The 22,214-nt window shown below is 35.9% G+C and overlaps 1 protein-coding gene across 2 annotated transcripts; it reads left to right on the forward strand.

Moving 5' to 3' along the window:
• Positions 1–278: 278 nt before the first annotated feature.
• Positions 279–22,214, forward strand: LOC110020413 (aconitate hydratase, cytoplasmic-like). 2 transcript variants are annotated; one of them, XM_020718502.1, is made up of 20 exons: positions 279–622; positions 799–903; positions 980–1,141; positions 1,862–1,953; positions 4,858–5,043; positions 5,193–5,354; positions 6,348–6,492; positions 6,611–6,753; positions 6,832–6,888; positions 6,979–7,058; positions 7,186–7,261; positions 14,465–14,650; positions 15,800–15,867; positions 15,945–16,063; positions 16,156–16,277; positions 18,264–18,362; positions 18,450–18,929; positions 19,061–19,159; positions 21,214–21,456; positions 21,954–22,214. In XM_020718502.1, exons 1-20 carry the CDS (start codon positions 379–381, stop codon positions 22,026–22,028), a joined length of 2,943 nt encoding a protein of 980 aa, XP_020574161.1. In that variant the 5' UTR covers positions 279–378; the 3' UTR covers positions 22,029–22,214. The 2 variants fall into 2 exon arrangements, with proteins under 2 accessions (XP_020574161.1, XP_020574160.1); XM_020718501.1 differs by lacking the exon at positions 1,862–1,953 and adding an exon at positions 1,601–1,693 and having other exon boundaries at positions 980–1,140.

The raw sequence follows: 22,214 nt of genomic DNA on the forward strand, positions 1-22,214 counted from the left end.
TCTTGTATGTTAAAATAAAAAAAATAAAAACTAACGGCCAAAGAGATTCATTTCTACTATTTTGAACTAACGAATTAATCCATTAAACAATACAAGTTCAAATTTTATTTCAAGACTAGAGCAGAAGGCCAAGTTTAATTTCCTTACTATTACATTTCAAAATTGCCACTTGGACCAATCAAATTATAGAAAATAAACAAACCCTAAAGCTAAAGCATTCACAAAAAACACGGGTCGGGTCTGCGAGCTGACTTCGCTCTTCAAAACGCCACCTTTCCCTCCGACAAGCTCCTGATCTCCTCCTCCTCTCTTCTCTAGCTGGCAATTTCTCTACCTTTCTCCGCCTTCCCCGCGACTCATCATCAACGGAAGAAGGAGATGACGTCGATCGCGGCGGCGCTCACGAGATCCCGATCTCGCATATCATCTTCCCTCTCTACAGCGGTGAGCTATTCCGCATGCATCTCTTCGTCTCCGTCGAAGAATTCCATCTCCGGATCTCCCCTTTCGTCGGTTCACGGGCGCAGTTTTCATGACTGGCGATCCCCTCTGAGTCACCGCGCTGCCATCCGCTCGTCGGCCGTTGTTGCGGATCGATTCGAACGCCGCTTCGCCACAGCGGGTAAGAGGCGGGATCTCTTCTTTTGGTCCCTTAGGTTTATTTGGATTGAAGGGAAGAGGAGTAAATTTAATGAAATGAAATATTAACAATTTAAGCTTCTCGATTTCTTTTTATTCAAAATTTTCGGTACATTCTATGCGCAATAAGGGATCTGATTTGCTTCTTTTGATTGACAGCTTCACGGAACTCGTATGAGGGCATCTTGACGCCGCTGGCGAATCCCGACGGCGGGGAGTTTGGGAAGTATTATAGCCTGCCGGCGTTAGATGATCCTAGAATTGGTGAGTTGTTTGATGGAATGTTGGTGTTGGTGTGTGATGGTTTATGTTTTTGTTATATTCTTGTTGGGGGATGCAGATCGATTGCCTTTTTCGGTGAGGATTCTGCTGGAATCGGCCATCAGGAATTGCGATGAGTTCCAGGTTACGGGGAAGGATGTGGAAAAGATTATTGATTGGGAGAATTCAGCTCCGAAGCAAGTCGAGATCCCCTTCAAGCCTGCGCGAGTTCTCCTTCAGGTTCTCTCGTGTTTTTTTGACTTCCTTTACTTGTTTGCTATTTTTTTTTAATAACTCAGAATTCCTGGTTTATGTCCTCTTTTTTATCGTCGGTGCATTTTTTTTTCTGTTTACTTTTTTTTTTGTGAATTACTCCTATCTTGGTATTTTGAAGCTTCACCATTTTTTGTTGTTTTTAGCAAAATACTTAATTTCAACTTAAATAAACGTTGTTTAGAGCGTAACAGTATTCAAAGAGATTTTAAAATTAGGAAATTAATTATTCTTTGTCCAGTTTAAGATAAAAAATACATGTCCTTTAAGCCAAAAAAACAAAAAAAAGATTCATGTAAACAGTTATCGGGCATAAATTATGTTTTTGAAACTAGTTCTACATTTGGGTAGGTCTTTCAGGAAGTATTATTATAATTAAGCTTTGACATAACTATTGTTTTGTTTATATCTACACCTCTCCGTGCAGGATTTTACTGGTGTTCCGGCCGTTGTGGATCTTGCATGCATGCGCGATGCTATGAACAATCTTGGCAGTGATTCCAATAAAATCAATCCTTTGGTAAGTTTTTCTTCTTTGACGGAGAGAAATTCCAATTATACATTGCCAAAAGATTCAAGCATAAATATTTGCTTAATGTGCTGTTTTACCTATGAACTACTTAGTTTATACCAGTGATATGCTCTACTCTTTCATCACGTTATTTCTTCATTCATGCTGCTTTCTTAAATTTTACTGGTGTTCCGGCCGTTGTGGATCTTGCATGCATGCGCGATGCTATGAACAATCTTGGCAGTGATTCCAATAAAATCAATCCTTTGGTAAGTTTTTCTTCTTTGACGGAGAGAAATTCCAATTATACATTGCCAAAAGATTCAAGCATAAATATTTGCTTAATGTGCTGTTTTACCTATGAACTACTTAGTTTATACCAGTGATATGCTCTACTCTTTCATCACGTTATTTCTTCATTCATGCTGCTTTCTTAAATTGCTTTGCTGAATTTGCGACTGTACTAAAAGGAACCTTTATTTTTATTGTTTAATATCTATGACATAACTCTGACACTGGAATATTTTTAAGTGGTTGGAAGACCAAAGAACTTGAGAATTGAATTAAGTCTAATATGCTAGTGGATGAACACTCGTAAACCAAAAAGCTTAAGCAAATGGGCAAATGCCACTTCTTGCATATTTTAAGCTCAACTCTTATTCTCACTTTTGTTGTGGAAGAATTTTCACTTATGTTCATATTTTAACAAGATCCCCTCAGATAAGAGTCCTAGTCAACCATCGCTCTTCTTCCATGGAAGTTTTTCAATTTCATTAACTATCAATCACAAAGAGCCTACTCAGCATGTGGAGTTTTAACGAGAGCCACCCACACTTGAAGAACTTTGATTAACGGTGATAGAAGCTGCAAATGCTATGGAGCCTAAATCACTGAGAACACTAGATCCTTGCTGAATCTTGATCTAATACCACCTATTAGGAAGGTGAAATATTAGAAAACCAAAATTGAACCTAATATTTTTATTTATGTATATTGCCATCTATTAAAAGCTTGGTGTCTATCATCTATTATTGTATTAGGACCCCAATTTGGTCCCACAATGTTTCAACCTTCTACATTTTATCTAGTAGTGTATTGTGGCCAATTTTAGCCCTGCCACTTGCTCTATTGTTTTACCCTCCTAATAATTACTATCATATTCAATGATTTGGCTCAAACTAAATGGTCATGCGGCTTATGGCTCCCATAAATGTTGATGACTTATCATAATCAAGAAAGATTTAATAGCGGGTCACCCCTACATAGGATCTATGTGATTGAGTGTAAAAAATTTAATAGTATTAACAAATTTTCATTTGAGAGTGAATAATGATTTATGCTGAGGGATATCTATGGGTGTGGATTATTGAGATGCATATAAGAGTTGAAAATAATCCCATGTTGGAACTAAACACGAGTTAAATTTTTAATAAATTGGTAGTGGTTTTGACCCACAATTATAAGCTTTTGGATTGATGAATTCTATCTACTGGTGTGTTGGAGTCAACTTAGGCCTCCATCATTTTTGTCAACCTAAAATATGATTTTATTGCTTCTAGAAATTCCAAGTACTCTCACAATTGCACTCAAAATTGTGTTACACATAAACATAATATTAAATTCTAAGGTCTATTTGGGGCAGTCGCAACTATTTATAAGTTAAACTACTAAACTATTATCAGATAATCACTGTTGTGAGTGGAGCTTTCTTCTCCCTATCTTATGAGGCGGAGAGTAAATGTTGCCATTCAATTTTGAAAGAGAAACAAGAAGTAACTTATGATTCAACTTACTAAAAGATTTCTAGCGCATGATGTGCGTGCTACTTGGGGAGAGGAGAAGATTATGGCATGAAATAAAATGAAGGATTTGTTGTGGTTTGGCGAGTAACTTCTCCATTTTGGCAACATGAAGGATTTTTCATTATTAATTAAGTAGTTACATATATATTCCTTTAGATCCAAAGGATAAAAGAAAAAGAAGAATCTTGTATGTCAAACATATTTTTCGGGGAGATCTACTTGGGGGCTTTTCAGACACTTCTTCAGAGGATTATCTAAAGATCAATAGTCCCACCTTGAGCATATTGTCTTCCTCAAACTGTTTAGGTTTGTTTGCATCTATACGAACGATCTTTCATGTTTTTGAATTGCCATGTATTTCTATGCACCATAGGCAAGATTTCAAAGAAATGTCTTTTTATTTTCACCAAAAACCAATTTCTTAATTTAAGTTGACAAGGCAACCGTCTAAAAAAATAATTAATGTGCGCATTCCTTAATCTGATAATATTAATGTAAAGTTGATTTTGCAAAAGGGAAAGAACATCAATCATTCGGGGTGCTTATCTTCTCGATTAATTTTAGTGTTTGAGACATGGTCTTTGTTCCATGCATAAAGAAGTTGTGGAAATATAATGCAAACAAATAGCTAGGGCCAAAAGTGAAAAGTAAGATCCATCTTGTTTCTTGTACATTGCTTTCTTTATGCATTGTGGCTTCCATTTGTGGAAAATATGTAAAACAAACCATCAATTAGGCAGAATATTAAGTAATTGATTTTTTTTAGCAAAGTCTAATCATATAATCTCTTTATGCTATTGAAGGGCAACTGGTTCTTGTGAAATTTCCTATAGAAGTATCATCATTGGAAGCATTTTATTTGATTTTATGGTTACACAGCAAATTGTTATACAAAATACTAATGACTACTATTATAACTAATGGAATTATTATAACGAATGGATTTAACTTGATCTATATTTATTTATATAAAGCAGTTCTTGTAAGCAAACTCTTTTTAGAGCTGTTCTACTGCATTTATTAAACGGCTAGGGGGCTGAGTAGGTTTTACTGAATCAAATTGCTTAGAAAGTCACTTTCTGTGGTAGCTGACTCTAGCAGAACTTTGACTCATGCCGAAATCTTCACTGAATAAATAAGTTGGTTGTTCATTTTTAATCTTCAATAAGTGGATTTCTGTCGGAACTTGTGTACAGAAATTGAAAGGGAGTGTTATGTCATACCATTTGCTGCTACTTCATATTGTTTGTTTTTCCATATTTAGGCGTTTCTCTGATTGAAATTACATAATAAAAGCTTAAAATCCCATAATTGCACTTTTTCTTTTAAGTTTATTTCCATTTTTATCCAACAAGCACTATTATTTTGCAGGTCCCGGTGGATCTTGTTATTGATCACTCTGTCCAGGTTGATGTTGCAAGGTCTGAAAATGCTGTCCAGGAAAACATGACACTTGAATTCCAACGCAATAAGGAAAGATTTGCATTTTTGAAATGGGGATCAAATGCATTCCATAATATGCTTGTAGTTCCACCTGGTTCTGGTATAGTCCACCAGGTAACTAGGTTCATGAGAATTTTAACCTACTTTTTTCACCCTCATTGTTTTTTCTTCATTTATGATGTCGGAATTCAAAGAATTAATTTTGATAGATCAGAGTTTGGTGTTTTTTATTTTTCTAATGTATTTGGCATATTTTTTTCCAGGTGAATCTTGAATACCTTGCTCGAGTTGTTTTCAACAATGGAGGGATTCTTTATCCAGACAGTGTGGTCGGCACTGATTCACACACAACTATGATAGATGGGTTAGGTGTTGCTGGCTGGGGAGTTGGTGGGATAGAAGCAGAAGCAGCTATGCTTGGTCAGGTATCAAAATTATGTTTTGGTTCTGCCACCACATTGTTTAGAGTTTCTTTTGTGATCCTTGATGCATCTTATCCCTTTATGTTGTCAAAATTATATTGTTGAAAGAGTGCCCCGTTGCTCTTTCATTTGGTCTTCTTAGATGTTATTGTTTTTTCAATGCTTTTGCTCCTTCCAATGTTATATTGTTGAAATACATGTTAAGGGTAAAAGGTTGCTTTTGAACCAAGAGCGTATAGATTGTGGAAAGTATTCACTTTTTCTAGTATTTGGTTTGGGCACAATTCTTCAGCACAATGTTTGTTTTATAAATAGCACAGTTACTTTTCATGTTGTCAGATTGACTTATGTAATTTTTTTTTTACATTATTTTTGCTACGTGAATTGGAAATTTGTGTGGATGTCTTCTTGTCCTGGTGATGAGATTCTGAATATGTTCAGAAATCAAATAAACACTGCTCGTCTCCAAAACTCTGTTGCACCTTCTGTTAAATGTATAGAAAATGAGTTTTAATAACATTAATATGATGCATTTTTCTGCAAAAAATAGATATTATTCTCTTGCTTTGCATCTGTTTACTTCCTACGTTGTAGCAAAGTTACATTTGGTGTCCACAAACTATCTCTGTTCCATTGTTCTAGATTCCTTCTTTATGGAAGGCAAAATTCTTGGTTCCCATTCATGCTTGAAACTATGATCACTCTCTTACAAGTTTGATTACATCATGTTCCTTTATCATTTATTTTATCCATGTTATTCCTTTAGTTTTATGGTCGTACTTGTTTTTGTCATCATCACTATTAGCCTTATCCCAACTATTTGAGGCAGTCTTCAGTCCTTCCTATTTGTTTCACACTTTTTTTTCATTCTTTCGTTTATCATAATCATCATAGCTTGTAATAGTACTTTTATATGTTTTTTTTTACTTGATTTTCTCTTTACTATAACTTTCTGTATTATTCCTTCCATGAATAACATATGTTTATTAAGTGCAGCCGATGAGCATGGTTCTTCCTGGAGTTGTGGGATTTAAGTTATCAGGAAAACTGAGGAATGGGGTGACAGCCACTGATTTAGTTCTAACTGTGACTCAAATGCTTCGGAAGCATGGCGTTGTTGGGAAATTTGTAGAATTCTATGGTAAGAGCACAAATTTCCATTTTATATTATCATTTACAAAAGTTGAACCTTAATGCATTACTGTTACTTTAGAGCTGTATATATCCTTGATCATGCGCCTCACTTGCACTGGTTGTAGGGCAAGGAATGCGTGAACTCCCGCTAGCAGATCGGGCTACTATAGCTAACATGTCACCCGAGTATGGAGCTACCATGGGATTCTTTCCGGTCGATCATGTTACCCTGCAATATCTGAAGCAGTCTGGCAGAAGTGATAAAACCGTAGGCTTTTGTCAACGCTGCTGTTGATTAGTTGTTTTGTTTATTGTTTTGATTAAGAATTCTCTTACCAATTTGTAGGTTGCAATGATTGAATCATACTTACGAGCCAATAAAATGTTTGTTGACCACAGTCAGGTAAATTTATACTTGCGTTTCATTTTATTTTTCTAGTTCTCTTGAGTGTTGTTTGTGATTTTACTCTCACCAACCATTTGGCAACTTCAGGCCGAGGTAGAAAGAGTTTATTCATCTTATTTGGAATTGAATCTGGAAGAAGTAGAGCCATGCATATCTGGACCGAAAAGGTAACAATCATAGGATAAACGTGATGCTTTTAAGTTTTATCTGATTTAATGATATCGATGAAGGCCTTGATTTTCTTACCTCGTTGGAGTTTGATCTGCGCTATCTTGGAAAACCATTTCGTGATAGGCCTCATGATCGAGTTCCCTTAAAGGAAATGAAAGCAGATTGGCAGTCTTGCTTGGACAACAAAGTGGGATTTAAGGTGAACTCCTTAGATTCTTCATCAATAGACACGAGTCTTGCTACTTTATATAAAGCTTCACAAAATGTCACTTTGCACTATTAAGAGCTTTTCTGCATCTTTAGAGTAAAACATCAGTTTCTATATTGTTTATTGAATATTCATGTTAGGTAGCTGCTCTGACAGTTTTATGGTTATGTTTTATCAGCTGGAAAAACAAAATGGATCTTGTAGTGTTTGATGAATTTATCTCAATGTCTATTAGTCCAACCGTTATTGCTTTTGGTTATCTGACAAAGGAACATTTTGACTGCATTTGCACTACACACAATCCACAATTTTCTGGCTTATTTTTAGGGCTCTCTTTCATTTTCCCGGGAAACATAATAGGTTTCTATGTACATCTCCAATCTGAGATGAACTGATTCACTCTCATTTCGTAACTTCCCAGAAAACCATATGAAACCTTTTGAGTTTCCTTCCTTGTGGAATCTCCATACATGTTAACCTTGGGAACATTAGTTATTGTGTAGAATTTTAGATCACTAATCATAACCGTTTTAAACCATATCATGCAAGAAATAGCAAATGTATGGACCATTCATATTTTTATTAATTTCCTTTGTGTAGATGGTCTCATAAAAGCCTGTTTTTGCTTTATGATGAGTAAAATACTAAACAATATTCAATAAGAAGAATATAATAGCTTTTATCCTTTTGTTCTAAAAAACATGTTCATATAAAATACTATAGGTCATTTAATACATGTTAAACTGCATGTTACCCGAAAACCCAAATGCCTAGCTTGTATCTTTATGTTCTAAAAAATATATGCAATTAAAATACTATAGGTCATTAAATATATGTTAAACTGTATGTTACCTGAAAACCCTAAGGCCCAATGCCTGCTTTGGGCTTCCATATGGGCAGTGAGGGCAGGCTTGAACAGAGCTTTTAGGCTTGATTGTAGACTCAAGTTGTTTCAATTTGATTTATTGTGCATTGACTAAACAACATTTGTGTAGCAATTTGAATGAAGTACTCTAGTTTCAAGCACATTGTAGTTGTTTGCTTGGCAGTCCACTTTTTTTAATCTTTTTTTTTTTTCATCATAATTTATGCGTGCTCGAAAATTCACGATGATAGAATAATAGATTATTATCTAGCGAAGATTCAACACACACTTAAATGAAAGAAAAATAACTAGTAGAGATACTAGAAGTTTTTACGTGAAAAACCTAGATAGGGAAAAACCATAGACAAGGTCTAACCCAATTGAAGAAAATTCACTATAAACTGGAGTTTACACATAAAATTCCTTATTCACAAACGGGAAAATGTTACACAATCTTTTGATTTCTAACATTGTAAAAAGATTCAACACACAATTAGATGAAAGAAAAAAAACTAGTAGAGATAGTAAAAGTTTTCCGTGGAAAATCCAGAAAGGGAAAACATCACAGGGTCTAGCCCAGTCGAAGAAAATCCGCTATAAACTGAAAGTTATACATAAAATCCCTTGTCCACAGATGGAAAAAAGTTTCACAATCTTTCGATTTCTAATGTTGGTGCGAAGGAGTGGTGGTCGAGGTAGTTGGTGGCGATCAACGACTGCAGGAGTGAAGCTGTATTTTAGCTCTTTCTCCAAGCTTTAAGCTCTCTTCAAACTTCACGCTCCTTGCCCTTTTTCAAGAGAGGGGTAGGGCTCTTTTTATAGAATTTCAGTTGTAATTAATTAAAGAATATGAATCATTCTTATCGGACGGCCTAGAGAGATTCCCTCGATCAGACGACGTTTGATAAACATTTGTGTCTTAATAATGTCAGAATTGAGGGATCTTGGGCTCGTTAGATTTGTCTTATCGATACACTCGATTTGACATCTGTTTACCTTCTAAATACTCTTGGAAAGCTTCCTAAAGAGGTCTAATTGTTTGATTAAGGCTTGATTTGGTTTGGATTGGAGCAATTTTGGTATCATTGGGTCCGTCTCATTGAACTGGTCAATTTGACTGTAAGTTTGTTCAAATTGAAGCTTTAGATAACTTTTGATCGAAGTTTGAATATCTTTTGCTTAAAAGATTTCCCAAGATCCGTGTAATGCTATGAGATTCATGCTGTTTGTTAGAAATTTATTGATGGTGTATCAGTTGTCCTCTTATTTTTGGGCGAGATCAATTTCTTCGCCTGAAAATATTGAAATCTGGAACACTTTTTTATTGTTTTATTTTCATTTAAAAATAATTATATATATTGAAAGAATAGGTCGGGGCGTAAGGTTCCCCAACCCACCCTATTGACCCAACGCCCGTCAGGTTTTGGGACGACCCATGCGTTAAAATATTCGAGTGCCCCATTCTTAAGGCAACAGTCGCCATAAACGAGATTCAAACCTCAGACTAGAGGGGATTTACGTTGTCGAAGCGAATGCTCTACCAACTGACCTGGGAACGCGACGCAAAAATAAATATGTATGTATGTATATATATAGGCATACATAAAATCAAAGGGAAGTTTTATTTTACCGCGTTAACAGGATTTAAACCTCCTCTTACGCAAGAGAAGAATTTTTTTTTTAATTTACTGACCAGCTAATTGAAATTGGAAACGGCGACCAACGTCTTGTTGGCTGCAAGGCGGAGCATCGAGGGTATTTGGACGACAGGCAAGCGGAATTCCGGGGTTGGAAGAGGTAGCATTCAATTATATATGTGTATACATATTTTTAAACCGTTTCTCTTTTTTTGTTTTTATTTATTTTTAATGACAAGGTAATTTTTATTCTAAATGCGGATGATTTTTTTGGCTTATAAATAGGCATAGGAAATGAGGAAGGAGGTGGAGTCCCCATTCCTTCCCAACACAGGTGATCTGGGATTTCTTAGAAGAAAAGAGGAGAGGGAGAAAAATTTGTCCCCATCCTTGTCTAAGAGGTGAACTGAGGTTTAATTCCACCCCCCCTGATCTTCTTTCGTGAAGAAGCATAAGAAAATCGTCTTGAAAGTTATCCCCGACCCTGCCAGCAGGACCTTTGGGATTTCCTTTCACGGTCTTCTCTCATGGAGAAGTAGCAGAATGTCGTCTTGAAAATTATCCCCGACCCTGCCCATTAGAGGATCTCTGGGATTTTCTTTCGCTGTCTTTTCTCGTGAAAAAGCAGGAATAAGCTGTCTTGAAAATTATCCCCCATTCTGCCTAGCAGGATCTCCGTGATTTCCTTTCGCGGTTTTCTCTTGTGGTGAAGCAGGAGGAAGCCGTTCTGAAAGTTATCCCCAACTATATCTAGCAGGACCTCTGGGATTTTCTTTCGTGAGCTTCTCTCGTGGAGAAACAGGAGTAAGCCGTCCTGAAAGTTATTTCCTACCCAGCCTATAGGACCTTCAAAATTTCTTTCGCGGTCTTCTCTTGTGGAGAAAAGTAGGAGAAAGCCGTCCTGAAAGTTCTCCAACCCTGCCCAGCAGGGCCTTCGGGATTTCTTTTCGCGGTCTTCTCTTTTGAAGAAGCAGGAGAAAATCATTTTGAAAATTATCCTTAACTCTGACCAGCAGGTCCTTCGAAGGATAACTTTCAGGAAATTTCTTTTGAGGTTCAAACTTTTTTACACAAAAAATCATTCGTGAGAAAATAAAAAATTTCATTGAGTTCGTTAATGTATTTGTGTCTTCTGAGAATTGTAGTCTTCTAAGGTCTTTGATGTATCAGTGTCTTTTGAGATTTGTATCTTTCTGTGATCTTTGATGTTTTGTGTCTGAGGTCATTGATATACTTGTGCCTTTGAGATTTGTAATTTTTTGAGGTCTTGGAGTGGAGACATTGTCAACCACTTGTTCTCTTGGAGTGTTTCTAGTGAGGATTCTGTCTATTACTAGCTTTCTATTAAGACTTGTCTCTTGGGCTCACTTCTAGGGTCATTGTAACTTCCCATCGAGTCTTGCCTACTAGGCTCGATTTTTAGGGGTATCGTATCTTCTTATCAAGTCTTGCCTCTTGGGCTCGACTTCTAATGTCATGATAGAGTCTCATCGGGTCTCGCTTCTTGGGGCTCGAATTCCAAGAGTACCGTATCTTCCCATCAAGTTTTACCTCTTAGACTTGACTTCCACGGGCATCGTATGTTCCCATCGAATCATGGCTTATGGGCTCGACATCTAGGGGTATCGTATCTTCCCACCGAGTCTTGTTTCTTGGGCTCGACTTCCAGGGGTATTGATGGATATCTTGTTTATAGCTTGCCCATAAGGCGATTTTCTACACAAAAAAAACTTTCGTGATAAAATAATAAAATTTCACTAAACATCAGTTTAACGCAACATGAAAATTTTGCTAGTGTAAATTTAAGAGTTTATATGCCAATCATTTACTCAAATATGATAATTTAGAGTTGTGTTTCTCATTCAATAATCCCAACATTTTTTTTTGTTCCCCTCACCTCGTCTTATAAGTGGCGGCCCGAGTGACCTTAATGTATCAGACGTTCAATTTCTTACTTTAATTGAAAATATCTTTCTATTAAGTGTACTTTCACTTGGTGGAAATGATAATATTGTGACTGATGTCACCATTTAGTTTTTTTAATGGCCTTGGCTACTCAAGAACTTTTTCATCTTTGATGGTCATTAGGATGTTGACATGTGACGTGCTGAGTGGCGTGTATTCTGTTTTTGATCGAGACTCACAATTCCCTTGTGGTTTAAACTTTTTTTTTGTTGTGACATTTGACCGACATTCCCGACGTTATTCTTGTGCTTGCCCCTCAATTACTTGAATTGTCCCTTGTGTGCACTAATGACCTCATATGCAGAGATTTGAGCCTTGACAAGGTGGAGAAGTTCGGTATAAAAACGCACTATCTACAGCTTCAGTGATGAATAAAAATGTCATGTGTGGAGTCCTCTAATAAAGACTACTCTCAATTGTTCCGGATTCACTTCTGGAATTTGGTTGGCTTTAGGGAAGAATCTACAGAATATTCCTTGAGGGATTCTCCCCGTTCTGGCGAACTCCCGATAAGTGAGATAAATCTTTGATAATCCTTCTATTTGTTATGACCTGCTTTACAAATAGTCTGATAAGCTCATTAAATGAGTTGATGGTGCCTTTCAAGAGGGAGTAAAACCATGTGCGAGCTTGACCCTTTAGAGTCGTAGAGAACACTTGACAGATAAGTGCATCTGAGACACGGTGAATGTGCATGATAGTTTGATAGTGGTTAGCGTGCTCGTATGGGTCAATTACCCCTTCGCAGGCATATCGATGTTCAGAAGTTTGAAGCTTGTTGGGGCAGGGTGTCGAAGAATTGCCTCCTCCAAAGGAGGATTCTTGGAAGTTGCGGCGCGCGGTGAAGTGATCCCTTTTATTTAGAGGAAACTCTTTCTGAATCAAGCGTAGCTCATCACAGATGACATTAGCAGGAGCGATAGCAAGGCGGGGTAGTGCCAAATGAGCTGCACGAGACGGATGAGTGAAACTTTTATTCTCAAGAAGATTGACGTCCCCTCTCGGCGAGAAAATTGTTTCATCATTCGGAGAGAACCCTGTGAGTAGGGTTTTTACTGTTGGATATTGAACTAATGGTAAGTAAGCTCAATCAGGGTGCATGGGCATCGACTACGGTAAGTGTTGGAGGATCTCGTATTGGGTCTCCATTCTGCGTACTCGGTCTTCTAGAGAAAGACCTGAGGCACATTCACTGGCGAGGTAACACCTTACGAAGTGAGAGGATATGGAGCCCTAACGCCCTTGGCTCCGTGACTGTCTTCTGGAGTGATGGGTATTGGAGCAAGATGCTCCGTTGTTGCAAGTATTGCATCTGGTGGCTATACAACAATTCTCGCAAGTACTTTAGTGGTGGGAATACTTTTTTCTCACAGACGAAGCTAAACTGATGCATGCTAGAAAATTTACAGCGGTAGAATAGACTATCGTCTTAGCGTTGTACAAAGATTAAATACACACTCAGATTAAAGAAAAATAACTAATAGAGACACTAGAAGTTTTTACATGAAAAGCCCGGAAAGTGAAAAAATCATGAAGCTTGGTTCAGTTGAAGAAAATCTACTATAAACTGGTGGTTACAAGTAAAATCCCTTGTCCACATATGAGAAAAAGTTAATCTTTCAATTTACAACGGTGATACGTGAAGGATCTTGTCGCGAGGAATAGGGGGTGGCCGATGGTGATCGACGGCGACCGACGAGTGGTGGTTGATAGCGGTTTGCACCGATCGATGACTGAAGGAGTTAAGCTGGACTTTAGCTATTTCTCCAAACATCAAGCTCACTTTTCAGACTTCAAGCTCTTCTCCCCCTTTTTTAAGAAAGGGGTATGACTCTATTTATAGAGTTTCAATTGCAATTAAAGAAAGAATATGAACCACTCTGATCGGACGACCCGAAGAGATTCTCTCGATCAGATGGTGTTTGATGGACATTCGAGTGTCTTAATGATGTCAGAATTGAACGATCTTGGGCTTGTTGGATTTTTTTTATCGACACGCTTGATTCGACTATAAGCTCACTAAATTCGACATCTGCTTGGTCTTCTATACACTCCCCGAAAAGCTTCCCAAAGAGGTTTTGGTTTGATCGGGGCTCGATTTGGTTTGGATTGGACCAGTTTCGGTATTATTAGGTCCGTCTCGTTGAATCGGTCAGTTTAACTTTAAGTAAGTCGAAGCTTTAGATAACTTTTGATCAAAGTTTGAATATTTTTTACTAAAAATTTGCCCCAAAATCTGTGTCATACCTCGAGATTCGTTCTAAATGTTTAGAAATTTGTTGATGGGTGTATTAATAACAACAGTCAAACTTATGACATGATACCTTCTACTCTACTTGGAAATAAACTTCTACGCAATGATTCGGCTGGTAATATTTAAATTTCTTATGCTGGTTTGTGCAGCTTGAAATTATTTTTTCTAATGTCCTTCGATAGGCCATAACTTCACCAACTTCTCAAATTTGCACGATGAAACCCAAGGTTGGTACAATTAAAATCATTCTGTTTGCAATGTAAAAGGCTATGTTTTTGCAGAACTAATGGTAACAAAATTGCTAAAAGGCTAATAAAGTCGTTGACACAGAATAAATTATATTGCACAAAATTTAATATGTTATGATGAAGTTTTTTTTTTTAAATCTTTCTTCAACTGTTGGTAAATTCATATGCGTGATATATGTTAATTCTGAGGCGCTTAGTTGGTGTTCTCATTTGTTCCTTGTTCAGGGTTTTGCCATTCCACCTGAATCTCAGAAGAAAGTAGTAGATTTTACTTTCAAAGGGGAGCCAGCTCAGATAAAACACGGTGATGTTGTCATAGCAGCAATCACTAGTTGCACGAATACTTCAAATCCTAGTGTGATGCTTGGAGCTGCTTTGGTCGCAAAGAAAGCTTGTGAGCTGGGCCTTGAGGTTTAATTTTAGATTTTTCTATCTGATCTTCACGTTATTTCTTACTTATTTCACAGTAGGTTATCATTTTTATAAGTTTTTAAATTTAGCAACATAGAAAAACGATTTATTTGTGCAATAAAATATATTTTTTCCTTGGAATATTTTAAACGTGCTGACTATCACCAAATATGCCATACTTCTATTTCAAGACAAATTTCCTTTTTAATTTATACTGATATACAAATCTTTGCAAGAAATTGCAATAATTTTGCAATCAGTTTTTTTTTTTCTACACTTAAGTGAAGCCAAATGTTATTATCTATATCTTCTTCCAGCTTGCAATCTCTTTTATTAAACCAGTACATGTCTAGGAAAGGATATATTTTGACTTGGCCGCGTACTGCTGCATTTTTGCTTGATGTGTTATGAGCTCATTTAACCGAAAAATTATTACGTTCGGACTCCAGACGTAGAGATACATATGGAGTCCAATAAATCACTTCCACTTGGAGTTGACAAAAGAAAAAAAAAACTCGTTTTCTTATGATCCGGCCCGGTACACGGGAATATTTCTCCCGTGTTATTTCACGTTATTCAGGTGTTATTGTGGTGGTATTGATGTGTTATTATGTTATTATAACACCGAGAATATTCTCAGAACACAATAATACATAAATAATACCACAATAACGCATGAATAACACGGGGGAAATATTTTTCCTGTGCTAAAACGATTTTTCTGTCACCTCCATGTGGCGTGATTTTATTGGACTCCAGACGTATCTCTACGTTCGGAGTACGTCCGGAGTCGGGACGTAAAATTTTCCCCATTTAACTTTACAAAAAAGATAGGCCAGGTGGGATATCTCGTTTGTCAAGCAATGTGGGATTCTATGGACAGTTCTCTCTCTAAATTAGTTAGCAATTAATTTGGCTGGATACAATGAATTTCTGTTGCAACGAGAATAATACTTGTAGGTTTAAATCTTTCCTGTTTTGGGGTTCTTTTCCCCTCTACAATCGTCTCCTTTGAAATATGAGAGATCTCTCTCTCTCTGCCCCCCTACCCTCCTTCGACATCTCAGCTGGTGTTCCCTTTATTTTACTAGTGAATTCTTTCAATTCTCTATATCTAAATATTGATATAGCGTTCTTGTTGTTTTTTAGGTGAAACCATGGATTAAGACGAGCCTTGCTCCAGGTTCTGGAGTCGTTACCAAGTACTTGGAAAAGAGGTAAAAATGCACCTTTGCTTTGAAGGACTAATAAAAACTTACGTTAGAAGTGCCTAAATATATTTTCCCATATGCAGTGGCTTACAGAGATACTTGAATCAGCTTGGTTTCCACATTGTTGGATATGGTTGCACTACCTGTATAGGAAATTCTGGAGACATTGATGAAACAGTTGCTTCTGCTATTTCTCAGAATGGTAAGTTTTCTTTTTTGTTGATCAATTTTCCCAAGTTTCTTTTTCCAGTAAAAAATTCTTGCTTATATAATTTGAGGATGATTAATTTGCAGATATTGTTGCCGCTGCGGTCTTGTCTGGAAATAGGAATTTTGAGGGTCGTGTACATCCTCATACCAGGGCAAACTATCTTGCTTCCCCGCCACTTGTGGTAGCATATGCTCTTGCGGGCACGGTATGCATCCAATTTTTTTTAATCAGTTAACATGTATGTTAAGTATTTATTGAGTCATTCTCGGAATCATTTTTCCTGATATTTTTAGTCCATCCATATTTTATTTTTCTGAACGATTGTTAATATTCTGCTAGAAATGTGCAAGTATCTATTTTCTGAACGATTGTTAATATTCTGCTAGAAATGTTATCTGCAAAAAAGATTTTTTATCTCTCTTTAGTATTATAAATTATGTTTTTTAGGTAGTGTGGATCAACGGTAGAATAAAGTTAGGATTGATATACCAATGATCAAATTTATTTTTAACCCAAAATATTATACCTATGGGATATTTCTACACCAATAAATTTTTTAAACTGTGATTTGGGAATACACCCAATATTCTGACGTTCCTTGACAATCTCTCCCTTACATCAGAACTATCAATATCGATCATCAATCCCTCTCAAATGAAAATTTTTACACACACAATTATACACCAAGAGTTTATTCAATCATATGAAGTTATTGTGGGAGTCGTCTACTCGTGAGTTTTGCACAATCATAGTAGGAGTCAGGAGCCACGGGAGCCATAAACTGCATGAAATATCTGTTATTGCTGAAACATTGGTTGGGATACCTGCTGTTAGGGATTGATATTCAACAATAAAATTTATTTTTAACATAAAAGCTTAAGCTTATGTTCGAGGGTTAACTATGTGTTTTTAATACCAAAATGGTTGTAAGTTATCCTATATGGAACTAAACCCAAGACTCTTATATGCTTTAATAATGTTTTTACGGTTCATTTTTTTCTGCATGATCGTAGTCATAAAAGTTGGGACAATTACAAGTTCTCTTGTGGATTTTGATTTCATGGTTGAGTAGTCATTTTCCACAATTAATGTGCAGTTCGGTAGCTTTGAAATATGTGAACTTACTAACATTTACTGTTTTAAGTAATGTTTTTCAATTTGTTTTGTTAAGAAGATATTCAAGTTTTGGGTTTTATCCGGTCAATAATGCCAACATTTCTGTTTGATAGTGGAATTATTGAAACCGTTTATTCTTGAACAAGGAAGCCCGAGTCAAATCCCAACTTCCAACGTAGCTTTTTAATGTTAGGCTCTTTACTCATTTTGTTTGAAATATTATTTTGAGATGGGACATGGTGCTTCACTAGGTTGCAGATTAAAACTGGACTAGGGAAAAGTACTATAATGTTTGGATGCTGTTTCATTGCTCCCTTGAAGTTCTGTATGTGAACTGCAGCAAATTTCACTAGTTTTCACTACAAATTTGTGAATTACAATAGCTAACAAGTGTGACTCTGTTGTTTATAGTGAATAACTAATTTTTATTGTCTAGATTACTGGAAATATAGTCTAGATTATGCATAATTAACTACATAACGGCATTCAACTTCATTAAATTGCTTAAATTGTTGCATCATCCCCTCTAGTGTCCGGACCCCTCATTGGTTATTATTTCTAGGTGCAATCTTCAGTCCAAGTTATGGGTGATGTAATTTGGAACAATGATTGCTTTACTACCAGCTTTACCCTGATAATATTGATAAGCATAAAATAAATGCTGCAACCTATTTTGCCTACCCTTGACAAGGGAGCTGGGATTCTACATGTTACGCAATAGAAATGGCTTAAAAATCTTCCATTTAGGTCCATAGCGTCATTGACACAGAAGTTATCCCTGAGCTGAATTGTCAGTCTTCATGGATTTCCTTTCCATTAACAACATCAACTTTTCCATTAAATTCAATAATTTAATTAACTTTCTGTTTGAATTGTAAATTCTCAACTTTTTAATTTTTTCTGATAAATGTGCTTCAACTGGAAAAGCATGTGTTAAGATTTGATATAAGTTGACAGAAATAATCATGAAAGAATTTTATTTCAGGGGTTTTATATGACGCCGGCCCTTTTTGTTTTTGTCTTTTTCTGTTAGGATTGTATTGATTTTGCATATTGTTTACGTCTTTTATCGCAGGTTGACATTGATTTTGACAAAGAACCCATTGGGACTTCAAAGGACGGGAAAAAGGTTTACTTTAAAGATATCTGGCCAACGAATGAGGAGATTAACTCTGTAAGTTTTATTGTTCGGCTTCTGTTTGTTTTATCCTACTTGACCACTAGACATCACATTATTTGCTTATTAAACTTTTTGATCTAGGTTTTGCAATCCAGTGTCCTTCCAGAAATGTTCAAAGCTACATATGAATCGATTACCACAGAAAACCCCATGTGGAATCAACTGCAGGTGCCACTTACCAGTCTCTACACATGGGATGCTTCATCAACTTACATTCACGAGCCTCCATACTTCAAGAGCATGACAATGTCTCCTCCTGGTCCACATCCGGTGAAGGATGCTTACTGTCTGCTAAGCTTTGGTGATAGCATCACAACAGACCATATTTCTCCTGCTGGAAGCATTCATAAGGATAGCCCTGCTGCCAAATACTTGATGGAGCGTGGTGTAGAAAGGAAAGATTTCAATTCCTATGGGAGTCGCCGTGGAAATGATGAGGTGATGGCACGGGGAACATTTGCCAACATTCGCCTTGTCAATAAACTATTGAAAGGAGAAGTAGGACCCAAAACAATCCACATTCCTTCAGGGGAGGAACTCTCTGTTTTCGACGCTGCACTGGTAATTCTTCCGAATAAGTGACATAATTTCCTTTAATTGTTTAAAACTAATACTTCAATGTATAACTTCGCTATTGATGTTTCAGTTCAGCTCTCTGAACCTTAACCGGTTATTAATTTTTAATTTAACAGAAGTATAAAGTTGATGGTCATGACACAGTCATCTTAGCTGGCGCTGAGTATGGGAGTGGAAGCTCTCGTGATTGGGCCGCAAAGGGGCCGATGCTACTGGTATGAATTTTAGTTATTTATTAATGGATTATGCTATCGTGCATTAAAAGACTAGCTAGTAGCAATGACATAAAAAGAGATTATTTTTTTCGCAACAAAATACAACTAGGTGATCTAAGTTTAATTTATAGCCAAAATCATTTAATTTATATTGAATTAATTAACATCAATTGTACTTGAGATCTTGTTTATCCCTAATAGTGGAATCCACTTCCACATATGCAAGATAACTAAGAATCTTTTACTAAGAGTTTGCTTCTTTGTTAATCTAAGTTTATTTAAGTTGTTATAACCTAATAAAATTAATGCTTTAATTTAATTAAATAAACAAAAATGCTCATGGGGACAACCCAAAATGTTTTGGGCCATTTTATATGCAATCTCATAATTTTGGATCATTGATTCAAGATTCTATTTACGCAATTTGACAACCTCATTTTGCTGTATTTTTTTTAAACTATCCTCTCCATTGTGATCCAATTAGGCGTGCAAATTTCTCTAATTTTTTTTACCATTAGACTCTCCATTATTCCATCTGGCACTTTATTTTGCATGAGAATCATTCTCTTCTAAGTTTTATCAGACTTTAAAATTATTGAAGACATCAAATTTATTTTTCAAAATAAAATAAACTCATTACTTTTTGGTGAAGTAAATTAGCAAGGTCAAGCCTCAAAGGGATGCCATTAGGGTTTTTTAAATAATTTTAAATACGGTATATAATTTATTTTTTTTTTAATTTAACGTTCTTTACAAACTTTACAGGTTAATCGTTCTTAGCTTTCAAAATATATGACACCATAAAACTCATAGTTTGAAACCTTTACATTTGAATGTTTAAATGTTTATTCGTAAAATATCTATAGCTTTCTTGTTAATATGCATCAACCTTAGAAGCAGTGTGTTTGAATCAATAATTGAGTATATTGTTTCTTCAACCATTCTAGTTTTAGAAGTCATATATAATATTGTTTTTTTGTTATCACATGCATTATTTATAGGACCCTTCATTATCTTTGAGGGTCAACATCTACGATAAATATTAAATTTCTCTTTAATCGACTGAAATCTCGCTTTTTTTTGTGAAATTTTCATATAATCTCATCGTAGGTATTGTTTTGAATATTGTAATTTCTTATAATGCTTTAGGACTAATCATCAGCTAGACTTATCATAATTTAATGTTAGAATAATTAGGCATGATATTTTTACGTGAAGTGAAAGCATCATCAATGTTGATGATTAATGCATATCTAATCACTCGGGGCTTGATTTTTGTTGCTATTTATGCTTTTTGATTTGTTTTAAATACATGTTGTTTGGTGTGTTTTTACTTTTTTTTTTTCCTAAAAACTAATTAGTATGTTTTTAGAATACTAAAAACTACTTTTAGTTATTTTTAGTGGTTTCAACCATACCTTTAAATTAAATAGTAAAATATATTTTATTTCAAATCAGAATATAATTCAAAAATAAATAATAAAAAATAAAAAAACAAAAGTCATCCCAAATGGCCCTTTCACATTCAACAATTTTTTTTCTTTTGGTTCAAATTTTATCTATTTATGCTTTCTGTACATTTTTTTTTCATGCGCCTAATTTCCCATATTGTCATCATCCATTGTTTTGAATTTTAGGAGGAGTTTGTTGTATTATTTCCTTAAAGGTTCTGATGTCTCTATGGTATTCCTCCTTTTTTTAGTTCTTCCTCTAACCCTAATACTCAAAGCAAAGAAGATATTGTACCGAATTCTTTTCCACAGGGTTTCTCATGTAGATTAAATCTTAGAAATTATTGTAATTCAATTTTAAACACATAATAACCATTCGATCACTTAACACAATTTCACTATAGCTAGTAGTGATGACCACCGATTCAAGGCTCAAACTTCATCAGGGATTGGCAATCATGTTTAATTTATTAATATTTTGCAAAACTACCTTTCACCATCCTGACTCTAAAGATTTTGAGTAAAAATTTCTTGTCCTTAAGCAACCGCCATCCAATTTCCTGGAATACTTCCATGTCTCATTGATGCTGCTACTTGCTGCAGGGGGTCAAAGCCGTGATTGCGAAGAGCTTTGAGAGAATTCATCGCAGCAATCTTGTAGGAATGGGCATCATTCCCCTATGTTTCAAATCCGGCGAAGATACAGAGACCCTCGGATTAACCGGACACGAACGTTTCACCATTCACCTCCCAAGCAACGCAGCCGACATCAAACCCGGTCAGGATGTCTCTGTTACAACGGATAATGGCAAAACCTTTACGTGCACCGTCCGATTTGACACTGAGGTAATATAAGAATGGGGCATTCACAAACATACCGCTCAATGCCTATGTATTTTCATATCAAACACCAAAATATTACTTTTTACATTTATACAACCTAAATCTTTCATATCACAACACAAACATCACTATTTTGACTTTTAGAAAGTGAAACACATCATTTCATGCATACCCTGGCCTGTTGGTTGGCATCCACGGTATAAGACTCCTCAGGTCGGGGGTTTGAATTCCCTATGGCACAGTTGGCTTTAAGGAGGTGGTACTCGAATTGTTAGGCACATTAGGGGTGACTGGAGGCTCGTATAATAGCCTGCGGTCATTCCTTTAATATATATATGTATATATATCTAAATTGAAGTTTTAAGTGTAAGATATGTAAATACATAGGAATTGAGTGGTATGTATGTAAACCATCCTATAAGAAAATTTTCCTATAGTTCTAATATTTCTGCTAAGATTTGTTGATTGACTAATCATGAGGTTTATCATACTGTTAACAGGTTGAGTTAGCATATTATAACCATGGTGGAATCCTACCGTTCGTCATCAGAAACCTGATTACTGCTAATCTGTAGATTCATTGGCAAGTGTTAGTTTTCGTTTCTTCATAATTATTGTGCTCCCATACATGGCACCATGTTTTATTATTCATCTTGGGTTTTTTGATTTATGAGCCCAAGAAAATAAACCAAGTACAGGAAATTTTGACATTCAGCTTAGGGATGCCCTAATAAACCTAATGGTTCAGCCATTTTTGGAAA

Source organism: Phalaenopsis equestris, unplaced genomic scaffold (assembly GCF_001263595.1).
Source record: "Phalaenopsis equestris unplaced genomic scaffold, ASM126359v1 Scaffold000096, whole genome shotgun sequence".
NCBI classification, from domain to species: Eukaryota; Viridiplantae; Streptophyta; class Magnoliopsida; order Asparagales; family Orchidaceae; genus Phalaenopsis; species Phalaenopsis equestris.